Source organism: Ambystoma mexicanum, chromosome 4p (genome assembly GCF_040938575.1).
Source record: "Ambystoma mexicanum isolate Mex_15411 chromosome 4p, UKY_AmexF1_1, whole genome shotgun sequence".
NCBI lineage: Eukaryota > Metazoa > Chordata > Amphibia > Caudata > Ambystomatidae > Ambystoma > Ambystoma mexicanum.
In genome coordinates, this window is record NC_090927.1 from 576,766,154 (window position 1) to 576,793,816 (window position 27,663).

Consider the following 27,663-nt stretch of genomic DNA (forward strand, 5'->3'; position numbering starts at 1 on the left):
CGCTCTAGTCGCAAGTGCATAATTGGGGACAAAATATTTAAAACACTGAACCAACTGACAAGAGAGAGGCGCTGGCTGACAGAATCTCGTCCTCTCAGTGCTGACCGAGGGACCACTGTGCTGCTGGGAAGACTGGGAGCTAACGGAAAAGGCCAAGCAAAGAAGACTGCTGGAGTCGGTCTGCCGCGAGGATGCCATGGAGAGGAAGAGAAGGGAAGGGAAGGCTTCCTGGCGTTCGCGGGTACCAGGGAGCAGCATCCCCGTTGCTCGAGCATGGAGAAGCACACAGCAGGCAAACGGGAATCCTGAGGGATGCATTAGTCGCAGATTGGGGTTGGCGAACCCGGGGAGAAGGAACAGAACGCCGAAGAATTCTTACCGCAGAAGAACCGAAGCACACCATAGAGAACCGGTGAGTCCACAAGAGGGAAGCTGGGTCGCCGGGGCACTTCGGCAACCCTACTGAAGGCAAATAAGAATAAATGAAGCACATGAGACAGAGTGTGAGGTTCTCCGAAAGAGAAGTAACGTAATGAATATAAGATATTGTGAAGTTTGCAAGTCTGTGAAGTGAAGCACATTAGAAAGCCCTGGCAGGAGAGTATAACAGGCAAAGTCAAGCTGGCAAATGTGTTAAGTAGATCACATGAGGAAGTCCTGATACGAGGATACATCAGGTATAACCAAAGACTGTTGAAAGTACATTAAAGAGGAGAATAACGCTGGCAAGGGATAACACCAAGTATCCGACGAAATTAAGAAATAGCCATGTTGTTTTACAAACCATTTTTGCTGAACAAATAAGTCAAAGGAAGGCTCCCACCCTTAGGAGCTTGGACATTTATAAGAGGAAAACCCAGGGAAATGGACAACGCCTTGGAATTTTGATAGTCATCCAACTGGGAACTTTGTGTTAAAATTACCCCTTTCGTTTTGAGCTCAAACATTCTTTTTTTTTTTTTTAATTTTTATTTTGAAAAATAAACAATACAAACCAAACTTACAGCATTATTTACAATAAACTTGTGAACATCAATTAACGCCCATTACTGCTCCCCAAATCCCCCCCCCTCAAGAGCTTATTTGCATTTCTAGTTCTGTATCCGCTGCGTGTGGCTGGGTATCGCTTCCTTCCGAAGCTGCAGGATCCACTACTGTGCCAAACAGTCCTGTTATTAACATTCTCCAAGCCGTCAGGTTACCCACATCTTCCTCCCCGCAATTGCTACATGCCTCCTGCCACACCACCGTTTCAGCCTCCGCCCATTTTTGCAAGTCCCGCCACCATTCCTCTACCCGTGGCTTGTGGCATTGCTTCCAGCCCATAGCTATCCTTCTTTTAGCAAGCACATATGCCAGGTCCCTCAGTTTACCAAGGTGTTTAGTGTTCCGTGGTCTGGGAAACCCTCCCAACAGGCAGGCCCAGGCTGTATCTATGTTGAGCGAGACCCCTTTATCCGCTAGTTTCCGTGCCACTTCCCCCCAAAAAGCTTCAATAACTGGGCAAGACCAGAACATGTGCGTCATATCAGCGTCTTCCTCATCGCATTTTGGGCATGCTTGTCTTCCTGCGTTTGCAAACTTAGATATTCTCTTCGGGGTCATATAGGCTCTATGCGTTATGTATGACTGTATCTGCTGCAATCCAGCATTTCTGGACACTTTCTTGTGGTATCCTATAGCACGCTCCCACATTCCATCGGTCATCTGTGCCCCCACCTCCGCTTCCCAATCCAGCCTCAGATGAGTCAAGTCCTTCCCCACCCGGGTCATCACCATCTCATATAGTCTAGAAATCTCGTGCCCTCCTTCCGATATGTCATATATTGTTCCCATTAGAACGTCTGGCTCTTCCGCCAGTACAGTCTCTGGCCAGGTTTTGCGAATAGTCTGCACTAGCCTAAGATACGTGACATATTGGCCTCCATGCAAGCCTGTCTCTTCTCCCAGTTCTTCGAAATCTTTAATAGCCACTTCTTGCCATATGTCTCCCAATGTGACCAGCCCAACCGATTCCCAATAGGTCCCGATTATCATCCTGAGCTGGTTATCTCCCCTAGCTAAGGCAACTAGTGGCACCAGTGGGGAACACGGGCATGGGTTCTCCATCAGTTGGCATACTCTGTGCCACATCTTCCACCCAAGCAATAGCATACCCGGGCGTTCTTTCATTTCAAGTCTAGGAACCCAGATAATCTCTTTTAGGTAAAACAGGGTGCAGTCCTGCCCAAACAGCCTAGATTCAGGAGTTTCTTCATCAGAGAGCCATTTGGTGACATATTGCAGCTGACTGGCTACATAATAGGCCTCAAAGTTCGGCAGCTTGATGCCCCCTCTATCATGGAAGTTCTGTTGCTTCCATAGCGCCACTCTATTGCGAGTGCCGTGCCATAGGAAGTCCCTACACGTGCTGTTCAGTTTGACAAAAAACTTTTTGGGTATCAAGTATGGTATATTACTAAAGAAATGTAACAGCCTAGGCAGGACCACCATTTTGAGCATCGCCCCCCGTCCCATCAACGCCAGCGGCAGCTTCTCCCAAAACTTCATATTTGTGCGGATTTTTTTCACAGCCACCTCGTGTTATGCAAGTGTTCCCCCTCCACAGTATGATATAGATCTATTCCAAGGTAGCAGAAGGAATCAGCCGCCCAAGGTACGGACAACACTGGCAACCGTTCCAGAGGGGCTCCTATGTAGCTCCCCAGTGGGAACATGCTGGATTTTTGGGGGTTCACCGCTATGCCGGACAGTTCTGCATACTTTTCCATGACCTCTAGAATGTACTGAAGATTTTCTTCTGGATATTTCAAATACAGTAGCAAATCGTCAGCATATAAGTATATTAGGTGTTTCTCTCCCCCTGCTTCAATACCGACCATGTCGTATTGTTGTCTGAGGTACACTGCCAGGGGCTCTAGGGCCAGAATGTATAACATCGGGGACCAGGGGCACCCTTGTCTGGTGCCTCTACTGAGTTGCCACCTCTCAGATATCACCGATCCTGTGCGTACTCTGGCCAGTGGTTCACTGTACAACAATTTCGCCCACCCAACATAACCCAGTCCCATCCCGTATTCTTCCAGGGCCGCCAGCAACCAAGGCCACCTCACTGAATCAAAAGCTTTGACTGCATCTAGGGACACCACCGCCTTTTCTCCGTCGCTCCTGTTTCCCTCTTCAATCACCCGGTGGAGTCGCCTGTGGTTGTGGGTTATATTTCTGTTGGGGACATAACCTGTCTGATCCGGGTGTATCAGTTTACTGATGACCCTTCGCAGCCTATTAGCCAGGACCGCCGTCAAGATCTTGCTGTCCTGGTTCAACATTGACAACGGCCTATAGGAGCCGCAGCAATGCCCTAGCTTGTTGGGCTTGGGGAGCGGCACGATTAGTGCTTCTCTGAGCGTGTCCGGTAGCCGACCCTTCTCAAAAGACTAATTGAGCATCTCTAGCATAGGGGGTGGGGGGAGTACTTCTGCTTTATATATTTTGTAAAACTCGCCCGGGAATCCGTCCGTACCCAGGGTCTTGCAGGTGGGCAGCTGTTTCACCATCTCCTAATTCCTCCAGGGTAATCGGTGTGTCTAGTTCCTCCCTTTCTTCATCACTAATCTTAGGTAATTCCATGTCTTTTAGTGTTTCTCTAATCTCCTCCTGATTGTCCCCTCCTCTGTCCTCATATAATGTTCTATAATAGTCCAAGAATGCCTCGTTGACTCCTTTCGGGGTGTCAACCACCTCCCCGTCTTCTCTGGTTATTATCCTAATCGGGGGCCTGGGGGTTTCGCTCTTATATAACCACGCCAACAAGCGGCCACTTTTATCCCCACCTGCATGTTGCCTCTCAACATACTTTTTGTAGTTAAGGTTGCAGAGCCTTTCCCAAAGCTCCGCGCACCTTTGCTGCAACTCGAGTACAAGTTCCGCGTCCCCGCCTGCCCTGTTGCTTTCGCGCTCCAGTTTCTCTTCCGCTTCCTCTAGTTCTGTTAGGACCCCACCCTGTAGGCCTTTCGACTTAGCAATAGCAGCACCCCGCAACACCACCTTAAAGGCCTCCCAGAGTGTGCACGCTGAATCTACGCTGCCTTTGTTCACCTCAAAGTACTGTGAGATCGCATCCCTGATATCTTCCCTGAAGACTGGGTCTCTGAGCGCCTCCGCCCAGAGGCGCCACGTCGGTATCCGCGCCCTGGGGCGGCAGTGCTGCCAGGTCAGCACCAGAGGCGAGTGGTCCGACAGGACCCTCGCTCTATATTCTATTAGGGTGGTCTCTATCATCACATCTGGCGTAGCAAAAAAATAATCCAGCCTCGTGTGCAGGTGCTGCGGAGCTGAATAGTGCGAGTACTGTGTTTCATTAGGTGTTTCAGTCTCCAAACATCCGCCAGCCCAAAGTCATCTAGTAATGTCTGTAATACTGGCCGCTGGGGTGGGCCTATCAATCTTCCCATCAGATCTGTCTGCCTTTGGGTCGAGCACACAGTTAAAGTCCCCTCCCCAGATAACCGCTCCCCCCACACACGCGCCCAGGTGAGTACAAAGGGTTCTAAAATACGTAGCAGTGTTTTGGTTGGGGGCATATGTATTTATAATGCACACCTCTTTATTCTCCACCAAGGCCTTCAATATGACCAACCTACCCTCCGTGTCCACCACCTCTTGTGTAAATTGGAGCGGAACGTGCGGTGCCACCCAGACCAGCACTCCCCTAGCGTAGGCAGAGTACGGAGAGCCCACTACAGTACCTCTCCACTTCTTCCCCACCAGTTCCAATTTTTGCTGGGTCAGATGCGTTTCCTGCAACAGCGCAATATCAATCCTCTGTCTTTTTAAGTACATCATGACTTTGTTTCTTTTTAAGCAACTGTTAAGTCCCCCGACATTCCATGTTACGATCTTAAGGTCTCCCATGGCTCATGAGTGTCTTCTTGCCTCCCATGTAGCGACTCCCCTTTGCCCACGTGATACAGATACAGCCCTCCATTGTTGCTTGTAGCTTCTCGTACCAGCTCAAACTCCCCATAACTATGTACACGATAAATCCCCAACTTCCCTCCCCTCCCCCCACCCGACCCTTCCCCCAACATCACACACCCCAACTGCTGCCCAGCTCCATTCTTGGAGCTCAGGCACCCCCACATCTAGCCCTGCAAGCACCAAACGATGCACAGAGCTCAGTAGGGTGAAGTCGCCCTAATGGCCACTTAACTAAAACTGTTGTGGGGTAGAGAGAATCGCTCCGTAAGGCTCCCGTTAATTCAACATTAACCACAGTGCTTATGACAAATAGTGCAATAGTCTGACCTTCTCTACTGAAGGCTGCGCAAGCGACTATATTCAAGTCCCACGTGCCGCGCCATCTTGCGGCACCTTCTTCGTGCATCACTTATCTCTTCCGAGCTCTTTCTCCGTCCGAACTTCTGACTCCTGGAGACATCCTTGCGCATCGAGCCATCCCATGGCATCCTCCGGGGTCTCAAAAAACAAAGTTTTATGTTTATGAATGACTTTCAATTTTGCCGGATACAGTAACATATATTTGTGGCCCGCCTCTCTCAATCTCCGCTTTACCGTCCCAAAGTTCATGCGGCTACGCTGCATAGACGGTGTAGTCCGGGTAAGCCGTGATGTTTGCCGCTCCTCGTGTGATCGTTTCTCCCTTACGAAAGTGTTCCAATATCCTCTCCCGGTAATTAAGAATTTTGGCTATCACAGGCCTAGGCGGGTTCCCCGGTGGTGGCCTCCTTGTTAGGGCTCTATGTGCCCTTTCCACTGCAAATCCTTGAGATAGGGCTCTTCCGGGGATCTCTTGCAGTAGCATGGATTCAATGAATTCCGTGGGATTGTGGCCCTCCAATCCCTCCGGCAGGCCCACGATGCAGACGTTGTTTCGTCGGGCTCGTCCTTACGCCTCCTCCGCTCTGCTCTCCAAGTTGGCCACTCTTTGTATCAGGGCATGCAATTCGGCTTTATGGGAGGCGCAATCCGCAGTATTCAGGCTAACTTCCTTCTCAAGGGACTCTGTGCGCTCCGCCAAGGCCCTGACATCCTGTCGGAGTAGGTTAACATCCTCCTGCACCTCTCCGACCTTGAGGTCCAGTGCAGCTTTTAGTTCAGTGACGGCTAGTTCGAGTTTAGATTCCCAGGCCGCCTTTAGGTCCACAATCGCAGCCAGGATTTCTTGGTTGGCGCCCGAAGTCATCATGCCGCTTGTAGGCAGCTTGTCCCTGCTCTTGGTAATGTCTTGACCCGGGGACGTCTTAGCGAAGTTGTCTAAGGTGGGCTGTTTCGCCTTCGGCCTCACCGTTCTATTCGACATGACCCAGAGGACCTGTATTTTGCACAAGTGACAAATGTGCACTTAGTACGCCCCTTTCGCTAGGTCACCGTGCGGCCTGCTTCTTCTTTTGTTCCGGACATTGGTCGGCCATTTTGTGTCGTCTTTCGTCTCCGGTGCTCCTAATCTCTTCGGCACCGATCTCTGCCGCTGTTCCTCCTGCACCATCCAGAAGTTCACAACACGTAGCCCAATCATTCACACACCGGCATGTGTATTTTCAGCGGTCGACGGCCCGTCATCACGCACTTTTTTGCCCGGATCGTTGCAGGATCTCGGGAGTTCCTCCAGATCGCGTCTTCCTACATGGCCCTCGTAGCCACACCCCTCCCTCAAACATTCTTGTACACTTTTCAAGGCCAAGACATTTCCCTTTTCACTTAAGACATGTGAGAGCCAGAATAGAACTTTGGGCACAGGACATTTCGTTTTGGACATCTCGACAACGGACAGACCCCTAGTTTTGGTTTAGGTAGGGAAATAACTCAGATTAGGGACAGCATAGCATTTTTCAACCCCCTTTTTTGTTTGAAATAAAAGTCTATAGTCAAAACCTTTAACTCTGTGTCCGCGTCTCATTCCTGGCTCCTCACACCATCTTAAAGGTCACCAATGGTAGGGATCTGCAACATTCAAACAGCCCAGGTTGTCCAATCCTGGACAACCACTGGTGATCAAATCCATTCGGCAACAGACTTTCGGATGCCAGAGGATGTGGATTGGGCCAGACAGTCCCAGTCCCCTCCACTGGCTCACACACACAAAGCCCACATGCCCATGAAAGCAGCAGCTTTCCCCAGGAAAAGGGATACAATATATGGCATTTTGTGACCTGAGAAGGCAGGAAGTAAGCAAAGCACAAGAAAGACAAAGAACATGTGAATATGTGAATATCTAGTGGCACAAATATTTTAGGTGCTAGCCCCCTTTAGTAGCCATTCAAGGTAAATGCAAAAGTGTTAATTGATATGAAATGTCAATAGAAATATAGAAACAGACAAAAAAAACCAGGGAAATTCTGAGGGAAAAGAAATGTTTTTCATCATGTGTAACAAATAATTAAAAGGAATAAAGACAGATGGACACTCTCTGCATCATTAAGCAATCCCTTGCTAGATACATTAATCAGCCCACTTAGGATAACTGACACTGTTTTTTAATAAAGTTAAGGCGACCGCTTCAGAAAATGCAAACCAGTCTCGAAGTGCAACTGTACTAGAAGGTAGATAGATGCGTTTTCTTTGGTTTGCCTGATGATAGATCAATTAAAGAAAATCTCATGGTTTATGGTGCAAGTGGCAACTTTAACATGTATGTATGCTAATGTTGGATTTTCATCATCTTTACCAAATGTGGTACCTTAGGTTTCCAGACCTTTATCATTTGGCGATATCATACATTACAACGGTGTTGCCAGATAAGCATACCAATTATTAGATTACAACATAAAATTAAAAATCTATTATCTTTTTTTTTTTATTTATTTTAAAGTGCTTTTGGTTAATTAAAACCTTATACACTACAGAATTTTTACATTAACCATACATAATTACATATTTCACATAGAAAAACATTAGCCAACACATTTAATAATTAATTCTTGTTTACAGACTAGATTCTAAAAAACACATTTACAAAATACATCCCATTACACGCTTCCAAATATAAAAGGCTGCCCCAATAAAAACCTTAATTTCTCCATCATAAATAACTGACCAAAATTGGTCTGATTCAATTCTTTGCATGTCCCCTACTAAATTTGAATACCCTTTAATATAGTATTCTTTTAAGTTTGGGCAGAAAGTTAAAATATGTCTTACAGTCTCCACCTCGATATTACAGTATCTACACAATCTTTCTGCACGAGGAGTTTTTGTTCTTGCCCCGATAATTTCATTACACGGGAGAATGTTCAGCCGTAATTGTAGTATGAATCTTCTCATAGCTTTATTTCCCGTGTTAAGCAGATACTGTCTTGGTGTAGCAGGCTTGAGGCCTTGGAGAGCATAAGAGGAATATCTAGACTTTTTGTATAAATAAGACTGGTTTTCGCATAAATCCCAGATAAAGGCCTCATCTTTAAGGCTTTTCTTGATGTACATAATGTTATCTTTTCCCATATGTACATTCTATCCAAGGACTTCAAGAAATGTTAATACTATTTTCTGTAAACTTATAAATTAGGGATTCTTAAATCTGCCTTCACTTTTATTTTTACCTATAAGGTTGAGCATGTTACCTTCATCCCCATCCCCCAATATTATCTATTATCACTTTGTCATACCTAGACAGATGCTCATTGCTCAGCCTTTTCTTCTCCACTTTCAGATCAGTCTTCGTGGTCGATGAAACAAAATCTAGGTCTTCCAAATCATCCCAGTCACCAGAGCCTTTCAAGGCCCTGGTGATGTGACCCCATCTCCTCCTGTTCTTTGACTTAATGTCACCATTTGTATTCTCAGTCCCAGACTTAATTTTCTGAAATTACAAAGGTTAAATGGCATAAATATGAGCAGCTAGTTTGTCTTTCGTTGAAGAAAAACCTCATTGGTGACACTGAGTAACTTAGTTTTGCATTTGGTGCTTTACAAATCAATAAATTCAAAAAATAATTAATGCAGTTTACGTATAAGGAAAGCTTCTAGGATTAGATCACCAAACCTCTAATGTCTATCGCTTTAAGGGATGAGCCAGCTTCCCATGTGCAAGCTTGGTTCAGAGTGCTTTCTTGTACTGATGCATTCAGAATACAGGGAAACGCATCGAGAAAAATCAACACTGAACTGCAGATTAGAACATAGTCATTGTGCAGATGGTCTGAGTGGCAAACTAGAGAGCAGCAGTTCAAGCATTCAAGAAGACTTGGAATAATCACCAGAAAGAACATTGAAATGCCGCCCTCTGCCACCAAGAAAGCAGTTTGTACAGAACTGCCAGATAGATAAGTACCGTAGTGCCGGAGTCTGCAGACGTCCTCCCTCTTGTCCCCACAACTGAGGCCCAGGAACAACAGGATGCAGCTTGCTTGCTCCTACTGGAAACTTGCATTTGCTGCCCTTTGTAGAGTTGCTTGCATCTTTGCTTTTCACAAACCTCCCATCTTGTGGCCCAACATTGATTCTTTTACTACAAAAACACTCTTTAACACTGTGCAAGACTTGTGTGCTATCTTCAAGAAGTGCCTCAGCTTACCCTCCGACTGTGTTTATCTGTCCCTCAAAGTCATACATACTTTACTTGTATAGCTGGGTAAGGGTTAACCTCGATTTCATTGGGGGATTGTGAAGTACTTACCTATTTGGAGAAACTTGTTAACCTTTGTTTCCTTCCCTAACCTTTTCCTTTTTCCATAAATCCAGTATTGCATTTAAGTGCCAAGTGATATATCAATGTCCACAGTGTTCTAGCTAATGAAGTCACCTCTGGGTGTAGGAAGTGTGCGTGTGACATCCCAAAATGGTATCTATTTACTTAACTGAACTGAAGGAGTGTATTTTTGAAGTATATTTAAGTGTTGCATATTGCCCCTTCTAAAAAAGGCTTATTTTAAAATTGACTTAATTATATTAACCAAGAAAACTTGCCTATAAGTGTTATGTGAATACTTGTCATTGTGAATCTCTATGTTACAATCCTACAGCTCACATTGACCACTCTTGAGATAAGCATGACTGCTCAGTCACTCTACCAACTAGTGTAGTAGAGGCCTACACCAAAGATTGGGTTACCTATTGCCAAGAAGACAAGGCTGGTTTAGTCTCCCACAGGGTTACTACTTACAGTCTTGCCTAACACTGGGAATGAGCGATTGCAGGATGCGCATCTCGTAAAGCGTCCTGCAGCTGACATGCACCTTGGGAGGCAACGCACCGAAGAGAGGTGAAGAAAATCCTAAAAACGAAAGAACAGGGAGCGCGCATAGAGTTAAAGTTCCTGCGCTTAGCTGCCTGGTCCGACACCGTCCGTGCGGAAAAAGGGACTGAGGTGTGGAACCAGAGGGTAGGGTCTTGGGGCCGTTCCCAAGCCCAGAGCAGCGCCCTTGCACGCTATGCCTTTCCCCTTTTTTCTGCTGATGAGGTTTCCAGACAAGTCTGATCTATGAAAGTCTTGTCAAAACCGGTCCATCCATGCTCCTCCAAAACTATCAAGGACCACATCGACTCCTTGGCTCCTGCCCTGGCTGACCGCTGCAATCACTCCTTTGCCTCTGGAGTCTTCCCACCCCGCCTCAAGCACTCCCTTGTGCACCCCCTTCTTAAGAAACCCTCTTCCGACCCCTCCTATCCGACTAACTATCGTCCAATCTCTATAACTCCCTTCCTGGGCAAGCTCCTGGAGAAGCTGGCCATCTCCCAGCTTAATCTCCATGCTGAATCTGTTGGTAGTCTTCACGACCATTAGTCTGGCTTCAGAGCTGCCAGAAGCACGGAAACTGCTCTCCTGAACATCCGTGAGGACCTGCTCTCGAACCTTGACTCCAACACTCCATGTGTTCTCATTTTGCTTGATCTCTCTTCTGCCTTTGATACTGTCAACCATACCATCCTGCTCAACCGTCTCTGTGATAACCTGTGTATCACTGGTCAGGCTCTGGCATGTCTGACCTCTTTCCTCTCCAATCGACCCTCCCAGGTCCAACTGGGGTCCTTCCTCTCTGACATCTTTTTCTCTATCTGCGGTGTCCCCCAGGGATCTAACCTCTCTCCCTGGCTGTTCAACCAGTACCTTGCACTTCTTGCCCACTGCATCGCCGCTCCCTGCCCCAACTTTCAGTGCTATGCGGATGATACCCAGCTCATTTTCAGGCTACCCTCGGCCTCCTCTTCTCCTTCCCTCATCTCTGACTGTCTTTCTGCTATCCAGGAATGGTGTGCCACCAATGACCTCTGCCTTAATTCCAGTAAGACTGAGATTCTACTCATCGGCACACCCACTCCCTCCTTCACTGCAGCTCTCTGGCCGGCCTCTTTTGGCCCTCTTCCTGCTCCTACCTGCAAGGCAAAAAACCTCGGGGTGATCTTAGACTCCACACTCTCTTTCTCTCCTCACATATCTGACGTCTCTAAGAAGTCACACTACCAGCTACACCTGCTCAGAGGTATCCTTCCTTTCCTCTCCTTCCCCCAGAAGCTCACTGTCTCTAGAGCCCTGGCTCTCCCGAAGCTGGACTACTGTAACAGCCTCTATCTAAATCTGCCTTCCTCTACTCTCCGCCCTTTGCAACTCATCCAGAACAGGACTGCAAGCCTCTCCAGGACTGAAATCGCTACACTGGGAGGATTAAGTTGAAAACCCTCTGCATTGTCCACACGGCCTTCTGGGGCCTTGGGCCAAAATACCTTCAACTCTCTCTTCCTAAATATCTTCCTTCTCGAGCTCTTCGCTCATCCGCCCTCCAACTCCCTCAGTATCAGCCGCTTCTCCTAGCAACGAGTTGGGGGTAGATCTCTCTACGCAGCAGGGGCCTCCCTCTGGAACAGCCTTCCTGTCTCGCTGAAACTTGAGGAGAACCATCTCCGGTTCCGGAAGCACCTCAAAACCTTCCTCTTTGCCTCTGCTTTCTCTCCCCCTCTCTCCTGCTAAAATTACTGAAACTGCACTGAATCTGCAATTGGGCCACTCACCGAACTCGGTCCTTGGCCCAGCCACTCTCCCCTGCACTGCCTCCCTGGCAACGCCTGCACTGTGGGACTGTCTCTGTATCCCTACAGCCCCCCTCCCCAGCACTTGTCTGCACTTACCTTGTACTTGCCACCAGTGGGCCCTTATTATTTATCTTGTTATTTTACTAACCCTGTACTGCACTTCCCCTCTCCCTTTCCCCCTTGCACTTGCGCAATCTGAATGACACCTGGCCTAGTAGGATCGTTGTCTGTCTCCCCTTGTCCCCCCCCCGCCTAGTCACGCCTTGAAACACTTGTGTATAGGCGCGTTATAAATGCCATATCATATGCTAAATTTAAAGATTTAAAGGGAAGCTAATTTATTTGCTGTCAAAGGTTCCGGTACGGTCTCCATGTTGGAGGACGCCCACAAGGATGGAGGAAAGGAGACGGAACGTACAGGTGCCCTGGCAAGAGAGTATACCAGGTGAAAGCCCATCTCCTGATTCCATGAGGCTGCGAAGTGCAGCTGTAATCTCCTCATCTTGAGTCTCGTGTGGGATACGGCCAGAACGACCGCTGCCATGATACCCAATAGGTGTTGGTACCACCAGGCTGATGTCACTTCTCGGGTGAGGAAGTGAATAGTGGCCCTCTTGATGGCCGTGATCTTGTCCTCTGAGGGGAACCCTCTCTCGGAGCTCGTGTCCCAGGAAGGTCAGTCTCTGCATAGGCTGCAGCTGAGACTTCTTGAGGTTGAGTGAAAATCCCAGCTCGTGGAGTGTACTCATAAGGGCGGAGGAAATATTTGTATTTTGTTTATTTGTATGCGCCTGGCCCAAAGGCATCTGGGCGCATTTCTTACAAGTTTACGTTTACACGAGTATAACAAGAGTCATAAATATACAATTGAAATGTACAACAAAGTTATTACATATCCATTTACATACCCTTTACATACAGTATATATTTACCGAGGAGATCCATAATAGACGATACACAGGAGTGGAGAACAAGCGTAAATTGTTATTGACAGTGCGTCTAGTAAAGGTTAGGGTGGTCCTGTGATGCAAGCCAGGTTTTGGTTTTGCTTCTGAATGAATAAAATGAGGATTCAGATCTGAGAGGGTTGGGTAGCGAATTCCACAACTTGGCAGCAAGCACAGGGAAACTGCAACCCCCTGCTTTCTGCAGCTTGAACCTGGGTGATAGGAGGCAGTGAGCTTGGGCTGCTCTATGAGGGTGATCGGAGGAGATGGTTGTGAATCGGTTGGACATGTATGTCAGGGCTTTGTTGGCTAGGCACTTATGCCTAAGTGACAGGGATTTGAAGGTGATTCTTTGGGTAATTGCGAGCCATTGAAAGCTACGTCTAGTGTCGGATATATGATGCTTTCTCTGGATGTTTAGGGCGGCCCTAATGGCGTTACTTGTAACTTATTTAGGTTTTGTTGACTGGTCCCAAGATAGAGCACGTTACAATAGTCGAGTTTCGACATGATGAGGGTTCTAGCAAGGGTGATGCAGTTGACGGAAGTAAGGAACGGGCTACAGGCGGTGATAAGTTTACAGGTGTAGGCTGTGGATGATATTATGGCATTGGTTTGTCTTGTTAAGAATAATGTAGAATCCAGATAAATACCTAGGGTTTTTGGGTCCTTGGATACCTTTCTGATGTTGCCATCGATGATGAAGGTATTGAAGGCAGGATCTAGTCTGTTAAGTCTAGGTTGGGATCCAAGGAGGTGCAGATCTGTCTTGTTGTCGTTAAAACAAATCCAGTGTTGTGCCATCCAGGCCTGGATGACCAGATTGATATCGTTTAGTGCTTGAGTCAGTGTTGTGGTCTCCTGTGATGGGAATGAGTATTTGGGTGTCATCTGCGTAGTTGGTGTAGATGACACCCAAATAGTCTACAATATCGAAGCGGGGCTTGGTAAACACATTGTATAATGTTGGAGATACGCAAGAACCTTGGGGGGCCCCATACAGAACAGGTGAGGGTTCAGAGGAGGCCTGTGGAGAGAAGACCCTCAAAGATCTATTCTCCAAGACCGATCTGATCCAGGTAGTGGCTTTATCAGAGAAGTGGGCTGTGGTTTTGAGATGTTGGCAGAGTATTTTATGGTTAACCAACACGCTGCCGATAGGTCGAGCAATAAGAGGAGGGCCATCTTGCCGTTATCTTTAAGGCCTTCAATTTGGGTTTTTAAATCAATTAAAGTTGTTTGGGTTCCATGTCTGGGTCGGATCTGCAGGTAAGCCGCTCTGTCCAACGTTTTGAGCAGGAAGGGGGCAGTAGGGATTGGCCTGTAGTTGGTAGGGCTATTTGGATCTATAGGCGGTTTTTTGAGTAGGGTCAGGCCCCAAACGTCCTTGAGATTGTCTGGCACAATGGCTGTATTGAAAGGCATTTATTAGGGCAGTGATAAATGGTGCTAATTCATTAGTGGCCTCCTTAATGATGGGGGCTGGACATTTGTAACCCTGGCAGTTAGAGGGTTTAAGTTTGAGGATAATATTGTCTACCTCTTTAATAGTGAGTGGTGAGAAGTTGAAAGGTTTGCGAGTGTGTTGCTGGGGGTCCTGCGCTTGAGTGGGAGTCCTGTGCTGTGAGTCAGCTGCTAGACTGCATTTTTTGGCGTTTATTTTGGTTTGTAACATGGTAATTTTATCTAAGAGTGCATTTTGGATATTAGAGCACCATGCAATGTCTTTGACGCATGTATCGGGGGTGGAGGGAGCTGAAGGGGATTCCAATTCTTTCAGTATCTTAAAGAGCTCTTTAGTGTTCGACTTAGCTTGCGAGATCCGATTGTTATAGGTGTTTTTTTGGTTTGGAAGATTGCCTCTTTATAATTCAGGGATGCTAATGTAAGGCTGTCCTTATTCGCAAGCTGAAGGTAAGCTTTTCCAGCAAGCCTCTAAATCCCCTGAACGCCCGCCCCTTGTCGGAGCGCTGATGTGACTGGGTGTACCCCTTGGGCGTGGCATTTGTAAGGATAAAGACTTGGCAGTTTGTGAACTGTTTTTCTTTTTATCTAGCTCCTCATTGGTGGTGAAGTGAAATAGGTTGCCATCCTCGAATTGAAGGTCCAATTTGCATTCCTGAATGTCTGGGTTGAATTTAGTAGCCTGAAGCCAGGCAGTCCTTCTCATGTCCATGGCGATGCATATGGTCTGGCCAGAGCTGTCAATGTGGGCCACGGTGGACTCCATGATGTCGTCCGCCACCACTTTTGCCCCTGCCAGTCCCGCCTTGAATCGTGACAGGCTCTGCACCGGAATTTCTGGAAGGAAGTCGGCTATTTCCTGCCAAAGCCTCTGGTTAACGGCTGCCAGCATGGCATCCGCTTTGGATTGACGAAGATCCAGCAAAGCATTGGAATAAAGCTTCTTCCTTTACGCCTCCAAGATATTCTCCTCCTTGCCTAGCAGCTCCAAGGACGACTGAGGCTTTGAGTGATGCCGCAGCGATCACTGAAGAGTGCGGTTGAGGGTGGGCAGACAGCAAGAGTGGATCCCCCTCCATTTGCCTATACTTGGCGTCCAGGCACCAATTGACGGGTTGGGTCGAGTGGGGTTTGATCCACCCCTTCTTGGCCAAGGCAACAACGTCTTTCTGCAGTGGGATCCCCATTCTAGCCACGGGCATAGAGTGAGGACCTCAGCGAGTACCCCTGCCTCTGGTTCTTCAACCTCGAGTTGAGGAAGGCCCAAGTACTCTGCCAGACCTGCAAGTCGTTCGTGGGAGGCCTTGGCTGACGATGGTGTGTCAGTATCTTCTTCCTCGTCTGTGTCCACCAGGGCGTCTGTCTGGTCCTGAGCGGGAGGAGGAGTGCTGAGCACCGAGAGCTGTGGTGTGGAAACTGGGGTCAGAGGCAGCAGCGACGGCTGGTACAGAACTGCCTGAACAGTGGGAGGCAGGGGAGCTGGAATCGAAGGAGCCGGCGTGGGTAGCAGGGGCTGCACAGGGGCCTGCAGCACTGGAGCTATAGGAGGAATGACTATTGGCACAGGCAGAGGGGACGGAGGGAGCATGTCCCTGATCACATCCCTAAGGATGGACCCCACCTGAGGTGATCTCATGAGCGTGAGGAACTTTTCAAAGAACCTGTCCTCGCAGGGCGTTGGGGTGGCAGGTGATATTGATGGGGTAGCGGCCACCTGCTTGGGCCGGTGCGTACTCTGTCTAGCTGGTAGCGGGGTAAACCTGCCCTACACTGCAGAAGGATAAACTGTAGGCCACGTAACTGGTTGACACCAGTCCCACCTTGTAACTCGTTCTCCAACCTGCTCCGTGCCTCGGGCGGTATCGGACGAGTGGCCATCTTGTCTGCAGCAGCCATCTTGTCGAGTTGCATGCCACGTGCTGAAGTATTGGTGCTTGGCTCACTGGGCCCAGCCTCCTCCAGGACTCTTGGCGAAGGAGCATGAGACCTACCCTGCACCGTAGGCCGCGGCCTGCTAGGCGTGTCACACTCGGCAGCATCGGACATGTTGCCAGTAAATGGGCATAGCTCCTCGGGCGTACACCCGGTAAAAGAACCTTGCGGCCCCTCACCACTGTTTGCCTAAGGATCTAAAGATCCCTCGGTCCGACGGCTGAATTAGCCTTTGTATACATGCCGGTGAGAGAACCCGAGAGGTTCCTCCTGTAAGGGCATTTCCTTGGAAAGGAGTCGTCCTTTCGGGGTGCACTGGAAAAGAGCGGCCCTCCCTTGGGCCTTGACTTATGTCTGACGAAGCAGGGGGTGTGGCTACAGTGCCACGAGACAGGACATGATTTCATGGGCTCCTGCCGATCCTGAAAGATCCTGCTGAAATACGGCGGCTACAGAATGCAATGCTGGACTATAATAAACATAAGTCTATGAAGAAGTGAGGAAATGGAATCTACAACTTGGAGGCAGCCCAAGCACGGGGCAATGAACGCGAGCAGGAGAAGTGCTGGAGATGAGGACTGCGAACTAAACAAAATGGTGGACGCATCCCAACAAAGGACCGGATGAACGGACCTCCGCAATACTGAGAGGCGAGGAATGCAATCACTGAGTGTTGGGTACGCCAGATCAGCGGATGGCTGGCAGTATAGACGGGCCCCATTGGGCTGAAGGAGGATCAGCAGAGTGGCAAGATTCCTCCCCCACCCCTGCCGCAGGGACAAGGATGGTTAGGGACGTCGGAGCAAAGGACGGAAGCAATCTCGATTTTCGGAATTGGCAGGGGAGATCAGTAGCGCAGGCAAGCAAAGGTGGCTGCGCCTCTCATGGACTGGAATAGACTGAGCAACAGTGCTTATCCGGAAGGCTGCAAGCCTCGATTGGTGACCGGTGAGCACTGTACATGCTCAAGTCATCCGCTGCCGCAGGCAGACAATGCAAAACATACTATGTAGCCCTTGTCAGCTGTAACAGCGAATGGGAAAGAATGAAGAAGAGCGCTGATATGGATACTTAATATGGAATGCAGCACGTCGGAAGCTTGCAAAGAACAGCAGGACGTATACACAAGACACATTGTAACATTCCGTTTCACTATGAAAACGGAGAGTAATTGAAGGTGGTGAGACACGGCCGCAGTCATCGATGTGTCATTGAACAGATAAGGAACTGGGCCCCCGCTACACAGCCTACGCGGGAGGCGCACAGAGCAAGATTGCAGGTCAGAGAGGGAGAAACCCACATGTGGGATGTGAACACTGCATGCCAAGCAGCTTCCACCGCAGTCCGAGAGTGGAACCGGACAGGGCAGTGCATGCTCATTTGGGATGGTGTGTGGGTTTCAATATGGACTGACCCAGTGCAGTAATTGAAGTGCAGGGGAGAGGCAGAGCGCACTGAAAGGCTTCCAATGCAGCTCATGGAGGTGCAATCTGCTGGAACTTTGTGTATACGCCTGTGGGGGTGAAAGGGCACCAGCACGAGACCGCATTGCCCTCCCTATGGCCGCGCCCAGATGTAAGAAAGCGGCCTAATGGACAGTGAGGCACAGCAAATGGTGGCCTCTCCGAGATGGACCTAAACAGCATTGCATGTGAAAAGAGCATTTTAACCAGCAGACTAAATGTCGAAGCCAGAAGACGGAAGAGCAGCCAAATTGGGAAGGATGCAGTAGGTCCTCAAAAGGATTAGGAGTGTGCAGGGGTCCTGGTGGGGAAACGTGCGCTCGGGAGACGAGCGTAGCAGGGCGCACAGCTGGTAGAAGCAAGCCCCCCTGCAAGAACTGGTAACCCGGAACCTGTGGAGACATGCATTAGTATCCCTGGTAGCAGATTCCAGGTGGAGACGTCAAAGAAATGCTTTGACCAAAAGGTTGTGCACCCAAAGGCACATTAGAGGATTAGTGGAGACAACACGACTAAACCTGCAGGGGGCCAAGTCAGAGAGGGCAAACAGACAAACGTGTATGGACGGTGGGCCAGAAGTGCAGACACACCGAATGTGCGTTTGGCGTTGGGGGTCACAAACTGATGGTAGCAGGTAGTATCCCTGGGGCGGACACATGGACCTGGGAGAGCAAGAGCAGCTGATGGAAACAAGCTCCCCTGAAGAACTGATGCCCCGAGCCGGAGTAGACACATTGGTATTTGCAGGAGCGCAACTGAGTGGTGGCACCACAAAGAAGCACTGCACAAGACGAAAGAGCCCTTCAAGGATCATTTTAGGATTGATGACGCCGAGAATGAACTTGCGAAGGGCCTAGGCTGTGTGAGCATACAGACGAGAAAGCACGGACTGTAAGTCAGGGGCGCAGGTACAAAGCACCGCGAAACCCCAGAAAAGTACAGTGAAGACCCACGCAATGTGCCTCCGAGGGTGCGATAGCGCTCAGGTCAGCTGAGAAGTCAGCGCAGTGACACTGTTCGAGGCAGTTATGGCAACCAAAGCCAACAAAAATAAAGGGAAACTATCCTCCATAGACACGTTTGCAAAGCCTGCTCGAGCATTGGACAGCATGAAGACAAAGGCCCGAGTGACCCAGGGAGCAGAAGGCCCTGTGAGCAGGGACCAGAAAATCTTGAAAGCCATAGCAGCCTTAAAATCCTCATTGGAATTCAAGATAGAGACGATCAGTATTGCTGTAAACCACCTGAGGCGACTTATTGGGCTCACGGAAGGGGAGGAGGGCGCAAACCCAATAGACTTCATTGAGACTATGCTGCTGCAGAAAATAGGCCAGGGGGCCCTCACGCAGGGCTTCATGGTGGAGCGAGCGCAGCGAGCTCGGACAAGAAGGCCGCCACCCGGGAGTTCAACCTCAGCCGATAATAGCCCGGATGCTCAACTATGAAGATAGAGAGAACATGCTTGAACATTTTCGCAAAGGGCGGCACGATCAGAAGAGCCTTGTGCTGACATCACGGCATATCCAGACTGTACGTTCTTGGTGCAAGAACAGAGGATGAACTATAAGGCAGTCAAGAGGAAATTGTGGGTGCGAACATCAAATATATGCTGCTGTACCCAGTCAAATTGAAAGTCCTATACAAAAGCACAGCTACCTTCTTCGAGACTCCAGAAGAGGCAAGTAAATGGATGATTGAAGCAAACCTGATGGACGAGGCGGATGATCAGCCGAGAGGCAAGGTTGACAAACGCGAGGATAACGCCTAACCAATGTGTAATTATGCAGACACTCGTTCATATGACATTTTTGAGCACGGTTGTAAAATGGAAAGTCGTAAATGCCGTTATGGAAATGTTTAACAAGCAGGAACCATAAGTGTCGGACCTCACGAGGACTGCACAAGGAGTAATCAGCCTATACCCCATACTAGATGAGATTAGTTAGCCTACTAGCAGTTACGTAGCCTCCTGCTGCACCCCGAACTCTGGTACTCATACCTGCGATAGGGGTAAGACATGGGGATGTCTGAGCACCTAATGCAGAGCTGGGCAATTGATGGGAAGTTGGGAGGGATGGGAGTTGGGGTAGTTAGAGGGGAGCTGGCCTACAGTTACGCACAAAGGCGGACTAGCGAATGTAACAGATGGGAAGTAGGAGCGGGAACCATTAGATGGGATGGGGGAACTTAAATTAGCAACCTGGAATGTCAGGGGCCTGAACAGCTACATTAAGAGGAACAGGGTAATGGTATATTTGAAACGCCATAAAATAGATATAGCTCTCCTGCAAGAAACTCATCTTACTAAGGAAAGGCAAGATACCTTGGCACGGAAGTGGAGGGGGTGGGGGGTGACCTTGGGTTCAGCATATCCAGCATATGCCAGAGGGGTCTTAATATGGGTGGCACCGACAGTCCCATCCTGGACATGGATGGCAGGATGATAGTGTTGCGGGGAATGGTGGAAAACAGAAATATGTGTTATTAATATGTATACGCCAAGATAGGTTTGTACAGGGATAGTGCGGATATGGGGTGGTGATTTCAGCTGTACACTGGACCCTACATTGGATAGATCGAATGGCAAATTCACACATCCGGCCCCCTCCGCAAAAGCTCTAAACACGCTATTACATGCATTTCAGTTAGCTGACGTATGTATGACAATGTGCCCGCTAGGCAGAGTATACTCTCATTATACGTCTCCCAAGAACCTCTACACGAGGTTAGATTATGTGTTTGTGGAAGAAGGTTTGGGGAGTTCATAAGGACGGAATATAAAGCAAGAGTCCTCTCAGACCATGCCCCTCTGTTGGTTACGTGGCAGTTCGTTTCCCCACGAGCTAGGATCCCGACATGGATACGGAGGGTCGCGACACTTAAGAATGCAGGGTTTCGGGAACACCCAAGGAAAGAGGTGAAGGAATATTTTCAACACAATACAGGCAGTGTCACCTTTAAAGTAGTGGTGAGAGGAGCGGCTATTGCGAATCAAAAGGGATGCAAGATGTCATTACACGGGATCTACAGAAAGCAGAAGACTAACTAGAAGCCATACAGCAAGCAGGAGACGGGTCCCTAGAGGAGGCTAAAGAGGTGTCCCGCCTGCAGCAAGAATGTTGAGAACACTGGAACAGGCTAAGCAAATGGAGCTGCAGGAAATATGTGGCGAGATAGCATGCAGAAGGGAACAAGCGCGGGTGCCTGTTAGCCTGACTTTGTAGAAATGAGAGTAAACGAGAGACAATCAGAGAGATTGTGGGAAGAGACAGTGTATTGTGTGAGACGCAGGACGGGGTGAACAAATGTTTTTACGATTATTACAAGCAGTTGTAGGAGGAAACCTTGGAGTGTAACATGTCAGAGACTGAAGAGGCATTGTCAGAGGTTAGTCTCTCTAGGCTAAACACGGATTAGAAAGACAGTCTAGAAATCCCCATCACCATAGAAGAATTAGAGTATGTGATAAAGGAACTACCGACGGGCAAAGTCCCAGGAGCGGATGGGCTTCCCAGTGAACTCTATAAAGAACATAGGGCGGAAGTCCTAGCTCCACTGCTAACAATGCTGAACGAAGTGCTGAGTACGGGCAGGTTGCCGGGGTCTTTGAGAGAGTTGATAATTGTTCCCCTTCTTAACCAAACAAACCGGTTACGGACTGTGGCTCATATAGGCCCCTTTCATTAAAGAACCAAGATGGGAAGATTCTTACAGCTTTAATGGCAAACAGGCTTAATTCGGCCATCGCCAAACTGATACATTCGGACCAAACGAGATACATCCCACACAGAAATATTACAAATAACCTGAGATTACACCCCATTATAGATTGCACCTAAGGAGATACGCAACAGTTGGCGGTGGCGTCACTCGATGCAGTCAAGGCGTTTGACTCAGTCAGATGGCCTTGGCTATTAGCGGTGCTAGAGAGGTTCGGTATTGGGCCCACGTACATCAAGTGGGTGCGGTTGCTGTACAATTAACCTATAGCGAGGGTCAAAACAGGCATGGTCCTTTCAGAACAATGACAGTTAAGCAAAGGCACGAGGCAGGGATGTCCGTGGTCTTTGATGCTTTTTATTTTAGCATTGGCGTCATTAGCAGTCTTTTTACGGGATGAATATGGGGAGACTCCACCGGGAGGGTGGGAGGGGGAGTGGCCTCCGATTTCATTGTATGCAGATGATATGCTCCTGTATTTGCAGCACCCCAAAATGACTTTGCAATACATCCTAGATGTGATTGAGCGCTATGCGGCCTTGTCAGGCATAACAATCAACCCACAGAAGTCAAGTCTGTTCTCTTTGGGGATATATGCTGAGAAGCCTGTGTACACTTTGCCGGTGCTACCAATTAAAAGGGAGGCAGACACATTTAGGTACTTAGGGGTGGACATTTATCATGATCCCAAGACAGAACATACACAGAACACGGTGAGAGCAGTAGACAAAATTGAGAACTCAATGTCTTTTTGGGCCAGATTGCAGTTGTCCATGATGGGGCGGGCAGCATTGCTGAAGATGGTGGTGCTACTGAGACTCCATTATTTTTCAAAATGTCCTATTTGCGATTCCGAAAACGCTTCCTATGGCATAATTCGAGGTGCAGGGTGGCACCGAGGAAGCTTCAGAACTGGTATGAACAGGGGGGGAATAAAAAGGTGCCTAACTGTGTTGCTAGCCAGTTAAAATGTGTGGCCAAATGGCTGGTTGATGAGCAAACACTGGAATCACGGTTGCTGTGGGCAGCCAGTTCTCCGTTCTTTTTGAAAAAAGTGATATGGATAACCGAGCCTAGCGCAACTCGGCCGGCCTTGCTGCTGAGGCTGGGGTGTATAATGTGGCGTAGGGCCTGTCAGTTGCTGGGGAACACCACACTGTATTCCCCACAGATCCCCCTAGTTGCACTGGAAGCGGTGGACGAGCAACTGAGGCATAATAAGAAGTGGACCAGTAGATCGACGATGACAAAGTATTCTTCAACTAAATCTTCATACAGATAATTTTATTTTTCTCAAATACCAACAATGATTTATCACAAACTTAAAAGACATTGATTTACATATATATATATTGACACTCTCACAGTCAGTTTCCACACCGCTCATACACATTCATACATTCAACCACAGCTCTCTCTCTTTTCAAGTCAAAACCTGGTTTTGATACACATATACCTCTCTCAAAAAACCGTCTAACACAAAGTTTTAACACCTTTTCTTTAGTCCAAGTGTGACTATTCTGTGAATGCCACAGATGGTGTACAAAAAGGTCGACACATGTTTCTGTCATTTGTCTTGGGCTTTACAACTCTAGCCCATTTGTTGATTCAACCTTCGTCAGGACAGAAGATCAGTGCCAAATGTGCCTTGCTTCAACAATGGATAGGGTGAGAGACATAATGTCCAGTGTAAAACTGGTGGAGTAAGTGCAACCAAAATGGGCGTAGTCCCATGCAGACTTAACTAATTGCAGGTATTCAAACTGCGAGCTGCTATGTCTACCAACAGCTTATGTGCGCTGGAATTGCCTTTGTCAAATGTTCCAATATCCAATAATGTGCTGATGTCTCGATTGAGAGGGACAAGCGCGTCATCCTCCTCATGGGCTACATTTTTAGGTTTTGGTGTATCCAGAATGATGTCAGGTGATTCTCTACGAACCTCACAGTCCGTAAGTGTCATGCCAGGTTCAGAATCGGTTGCGTGCACAGCACTACGGAGAGGGAAATCTGCAGTAGTGTGCTTCCTTGTTTGGTGAAATCCATGGGTGTCTTTGTGTTCGCCCAACCGTGCTATACCTGAAGAGTTCGTACTTCAGGGGTAGGTTGGGAGGGCGATGAGGAATATCCAATCGAAAGAACGTTACCAGTTGGTAAGTAACTTGTTCTTCGAGTGGATTGTGTCCTCCAACGTATTCCTCATTTTAGATAGACTCCCAAAGCAGTCTGGACAATTTCTCTGGAGGAGGGGTTCGATTTTTCGATACCCTTAGATGGCTGAATATAGTACTGCTTTACCAAAATTCAGCTCCTTAGAATGGGAAGCATCCAGACTATAGAATTTTGAAAAAGTATGCAGCGAAGACCAAGTTGCTGCTTCACAAATGGACCTTCTAGGAACACCTCTTTGTAGGGCTGTCGATGAAGCGATGCCTCTGGTGGAATGAGCCCTTAGACCTTCTGGTGGGTCTTTTTGTGCTAATCTGTAGCATTCTGAAATACAAAGCACAATCCAGCGTGATATTGTTTGCTTTGTCACCAACTGACCCAATTTCTTTCCTGTGTAGCCAATAAACAGTTGATTGTCCACTCTAAGCTTGGAAAGCCAAGAAATGTAAAAGCTTAAAGCTCTTTTGGATCCAACCTGTGTAATCTTTCCTCCTCCTTACTAGGATGAGGTGGAGGATAGAATGCGGGTAAAAAAAATTCTGACTTAAATGAAAATCAGAAACCACTTTAGGTAAAAATGAGGGTTTAACCCTCAACACAGCTCTGTCCTTATGGAACACAGTATAGGGTGGCCCAGAAGACAGTGCCTGCAATTCGCTCACTCTTCTTGCAGATGTTAAAGCAACTAGGAAAGCAGTTTACCATGTCAGTAATCTTAATGGACAAGTGTGCAAAGGCTCAAAAGGAGCACACATTAAGTATTTTAGGACCAAATTGGCACTTGAAATGGGTAAGGAGGAAACACATTAGTGAGTCCTTTTAAAAATTGCACTACCAAAGGAATTTTGAAATAGGAGCATTCTTCCGACGAGCGCTTGAAGATGTAAAGTGCCGCAAGATAACCTTCAATGGTTCCAACATTTAGACCTCTATGTGCTAGGGTCAGGAGGAAGGCCAGTACTTTCGGAATAGAACATAAAAAAGGATCGATATTCTTTTCTCTGCACCAGTTGCAAAACTTTTTCCAACGGCAACGGTATAGAGACTTTGTTGCTGGCCTTCTTGCCAAAACCAACACCTCCATGATGTCATCTGGAAGGTTCCAATCCTTGTATCTCAGCCTTTGAGATACCAAGCGTGAAGGTTGAGCGTTTTGACCTCTGGATGGAGAACCTGACCCTCCATTTGAGAGAGAAGGTTATCTCTCTGAGGAAGACGTACTGGGGGACAGATGGACATGTCTAGAAGGTCCGGGTACCACGTTCTCCTGGCCCAATCCGGGGCAATTAGGATCATGCGGCTCCCGAAGTGTCTGTCTCCTGATGAGCTGAGGAATGACGGGAATCGGAGGGAATGCGTACAATAGTGGGAAAGTCCACTCCACCACGAACGTGTCCCCTAGGGCTCCTCTTGGGGGAAATTCCCTTGAGCAATACCTTTCGCACTTCCGGTTGATTCCGGTCACAAATAGGTCCACTTGAGGGGTTCACCAAAGGGCGAAGATCTCTTGAATGACTTCCCGAGCTAGTTCCCATTCGTGGGACACCGTGCTCTGCCTGCTCAGAGCATCTGCCATCATATTCTCCTCCTTCTTGAACTGACGTTAAAGAAATTCCTTCTTGAATTGCCCAATACCAGAGCTGCATTGCCTCTCTGCACAGAGGTAGTGACCCTACACCTCCTCTTGTTTAGACAATGCATGGCCACTGTGTTGTCCGTCATTATCAGGAAATGTTTTCCCCTGACAGATGGCAGGAAAGCTTTCAGCGCTAGTCTGATTGCTCTCAGCACTAAAAGGTTGATGTGTAGTTTGGACTCTGAAGGAGACCAACGACCGCTGATTGTCAGATCGTTGGCATGAGCTCCCCATTCCATGAGTGAGGCGTCCGTCACTACTACGATCTCCGGCCATGGTTGCCAAAAATGTTCTCCTTTCAGGATATTCTCTGAACAAGTCCACCATAGAAGATCTTGTCGAACCTTGTTCGGAATCTGGAGAAGATACGTCATTTGACCTGACAACTGGGACCATCTCATCCTCAGGCGTGCCTCCGGCACCAGGAAGATGCATGATGCCATGAGGCCGAGTAACCTTAAGAAGTCGTAGGCCTAAAGATTTTGTGCATTTTGGAATTTGGAAACCATCTGAAGAATGTCTTGAGCCCTTGACCTGGGAGGCGAGCTCTTTCCCAGGGATGTGTCTAATACAGCTCCTATATATTGGAGCCGTTGAGAAGGTGTCATTTGTGACTTCTTGAAATTGAGGGAGAAGCCCAGTCTGTGGAGGAAGTGGCAGGTGACTTTCAGGTGATCCAGTACCTGTTCGGCAGAACGTGCTCTGATCAACAAATCGTCCAGGTAGGGGTAGACGTGAATCCCCCCCTCTCCTGAGGTGCGCTGCCACTACTACCATCAGTTTGGTGAAGACCCTCGGGCGGCGGTCAATCCGAATGGCAGGACTCGAAACTGATAGTGTGAGTCACCAACTACGAACCTCAGGTATTTTCTGCGCTTGAGATGAATCGGCACATGAAAATAAGCATCCTGGAGGTCCAATGACACCAACCAATCCTGGAGTTGAAGAGCCTGAAGGATCTGAGAAAGGGTAACCATCTTGAACTTGTCCTTCCTGAGGAACTTGTTCAAGATTCTTAAATCCAGGATGGGTCTCAGTCCTCCATCCTTTTGGGGGATAAAAAGTACCATTCCTTGTTCCTCTCCACTGCAGGTACTGGTTCTATAGCACCTTTCTCCAGAAGGGTTAGAACTTCCTGCTGTAGGAGCGGGTCTGAAAACTTCAAAGGGTGTCTCCTTGGTGGATTGCTTTGAGGTTGTGTTAGAAAAGGAAGGCAGTAACCTTGGGCTATTATTTCTAGAGCCCAAACATCTGAAGTAATGGCTTGCCATTCTTGCAGATGCTGTGACAGCCTGCCTCCTACAGGTGTCTTGTGATGCACTTCCTCAAAGTGGTTTTGTGGCGGTTGCTGCAGCCGCTGATGGCAAAGAGGCTGGAGCTGGCTTTGCACGTTTTCCTCATCCACCGCGAGTGGCCTTTCCTTTCCATAGGAGTAGTAACAATAGGATAGTCCCCTCCAAGATTGATGCACGAAAAGGCTGAGGTTGCCTAATAGCAGCTCCCAAAGACTTGGCAGCTGCTTTTGAGGTCTGCAACCTCTCAAGTCTCTCGTCAGCCTTGCTGCCAAAAAGGTGACACCCGTCAAAGGACATATTCAGAAGACTGTTCTGCACGTCTGGTGCAAAGCCCGACTTCCATAACCACGCAAATCTGCGCATTACCGTGCTAGTGCCCATGGACCTGATCACACTATCTACAGTCTCCAATCCAGATTCAAGGGATTCCTGCATAGCCTCCTTCCCATCCCCAACGATGGCTAGGAATCCTTCCCTTTCATCCCCTTCTGGTATGTGCTCCACCGCCATTGTAATGCACTCGCACAGAGTGTACGAAAACTTTGCCAAGGCACATGTGGAGTTGGCTGATTTAAATGCCATACTCCTAGCTGAAAATACCTTCCATGCCCAGCCATCCACACGCTTATCGTCCCTGTCCGGAGGGATAGAAGGGTACGCCAGTTTGTTAGAAGCTGTGGCTGCCTGTATGACCAAACTCTCAGGAGTGGGATGTTTAGACAGATAGCCGGGGTCGCTACTGGCAGGGCGGTATTTTGAAGTTAAATTTTAAAGGTATTTGTACCGCAAACCGTCACCAACGGAGTTGGTCCCTAGGTGCTCTGGCGGATCTGCAAATGAGAAGGTGGGATGGGTTAGTAGGTGAAGCGGGAGTAGGATAGTGAGAGGAGTGGTGTTCTGTTGGCAGCTTCAACTCGGTATACACCGGGTGCTGAGCTTCGGTGCGAGTATTGGATCGATGTCAGTCCTCGTGTGCTGTTGGTGTTGCTTATGTGTTGTTTCGGTGTTGTGAAGTGCGTGCAGGTTGTTGTGCAAGATGGTTGTGTGAGAGT

The 27,663-nt window shown here is 48.3% G+C and overlaps 1 protein-coding gene across 3 annotated transcripts in view; it reads right to left on the bottom strand.

Annotated features, from left to right (window-relative positions):
* The window catches only part of CILK1 (ciliogenesis associated kinase 1), a 488,937-nt gene that overhangs the window by 264,960 nt on the left and 196,314 nt on the right, over positions 1 to 27,663 (bottom strand). For all 3 annotated transcript variants that reach the window (XM_069606120.1, XM_069606118.1, XM_069606119.1), the window contains one exon: positions 8,625 to 8,818. In XM_069606120.1, coding sequence (XP_069462221.1) covers positions 8,625 to 8,818 — 194 coding nt within the window. The remainder of the gene's footprint in view (positions 1 to 8,624; positions 8,819 to 27,663) is intronic.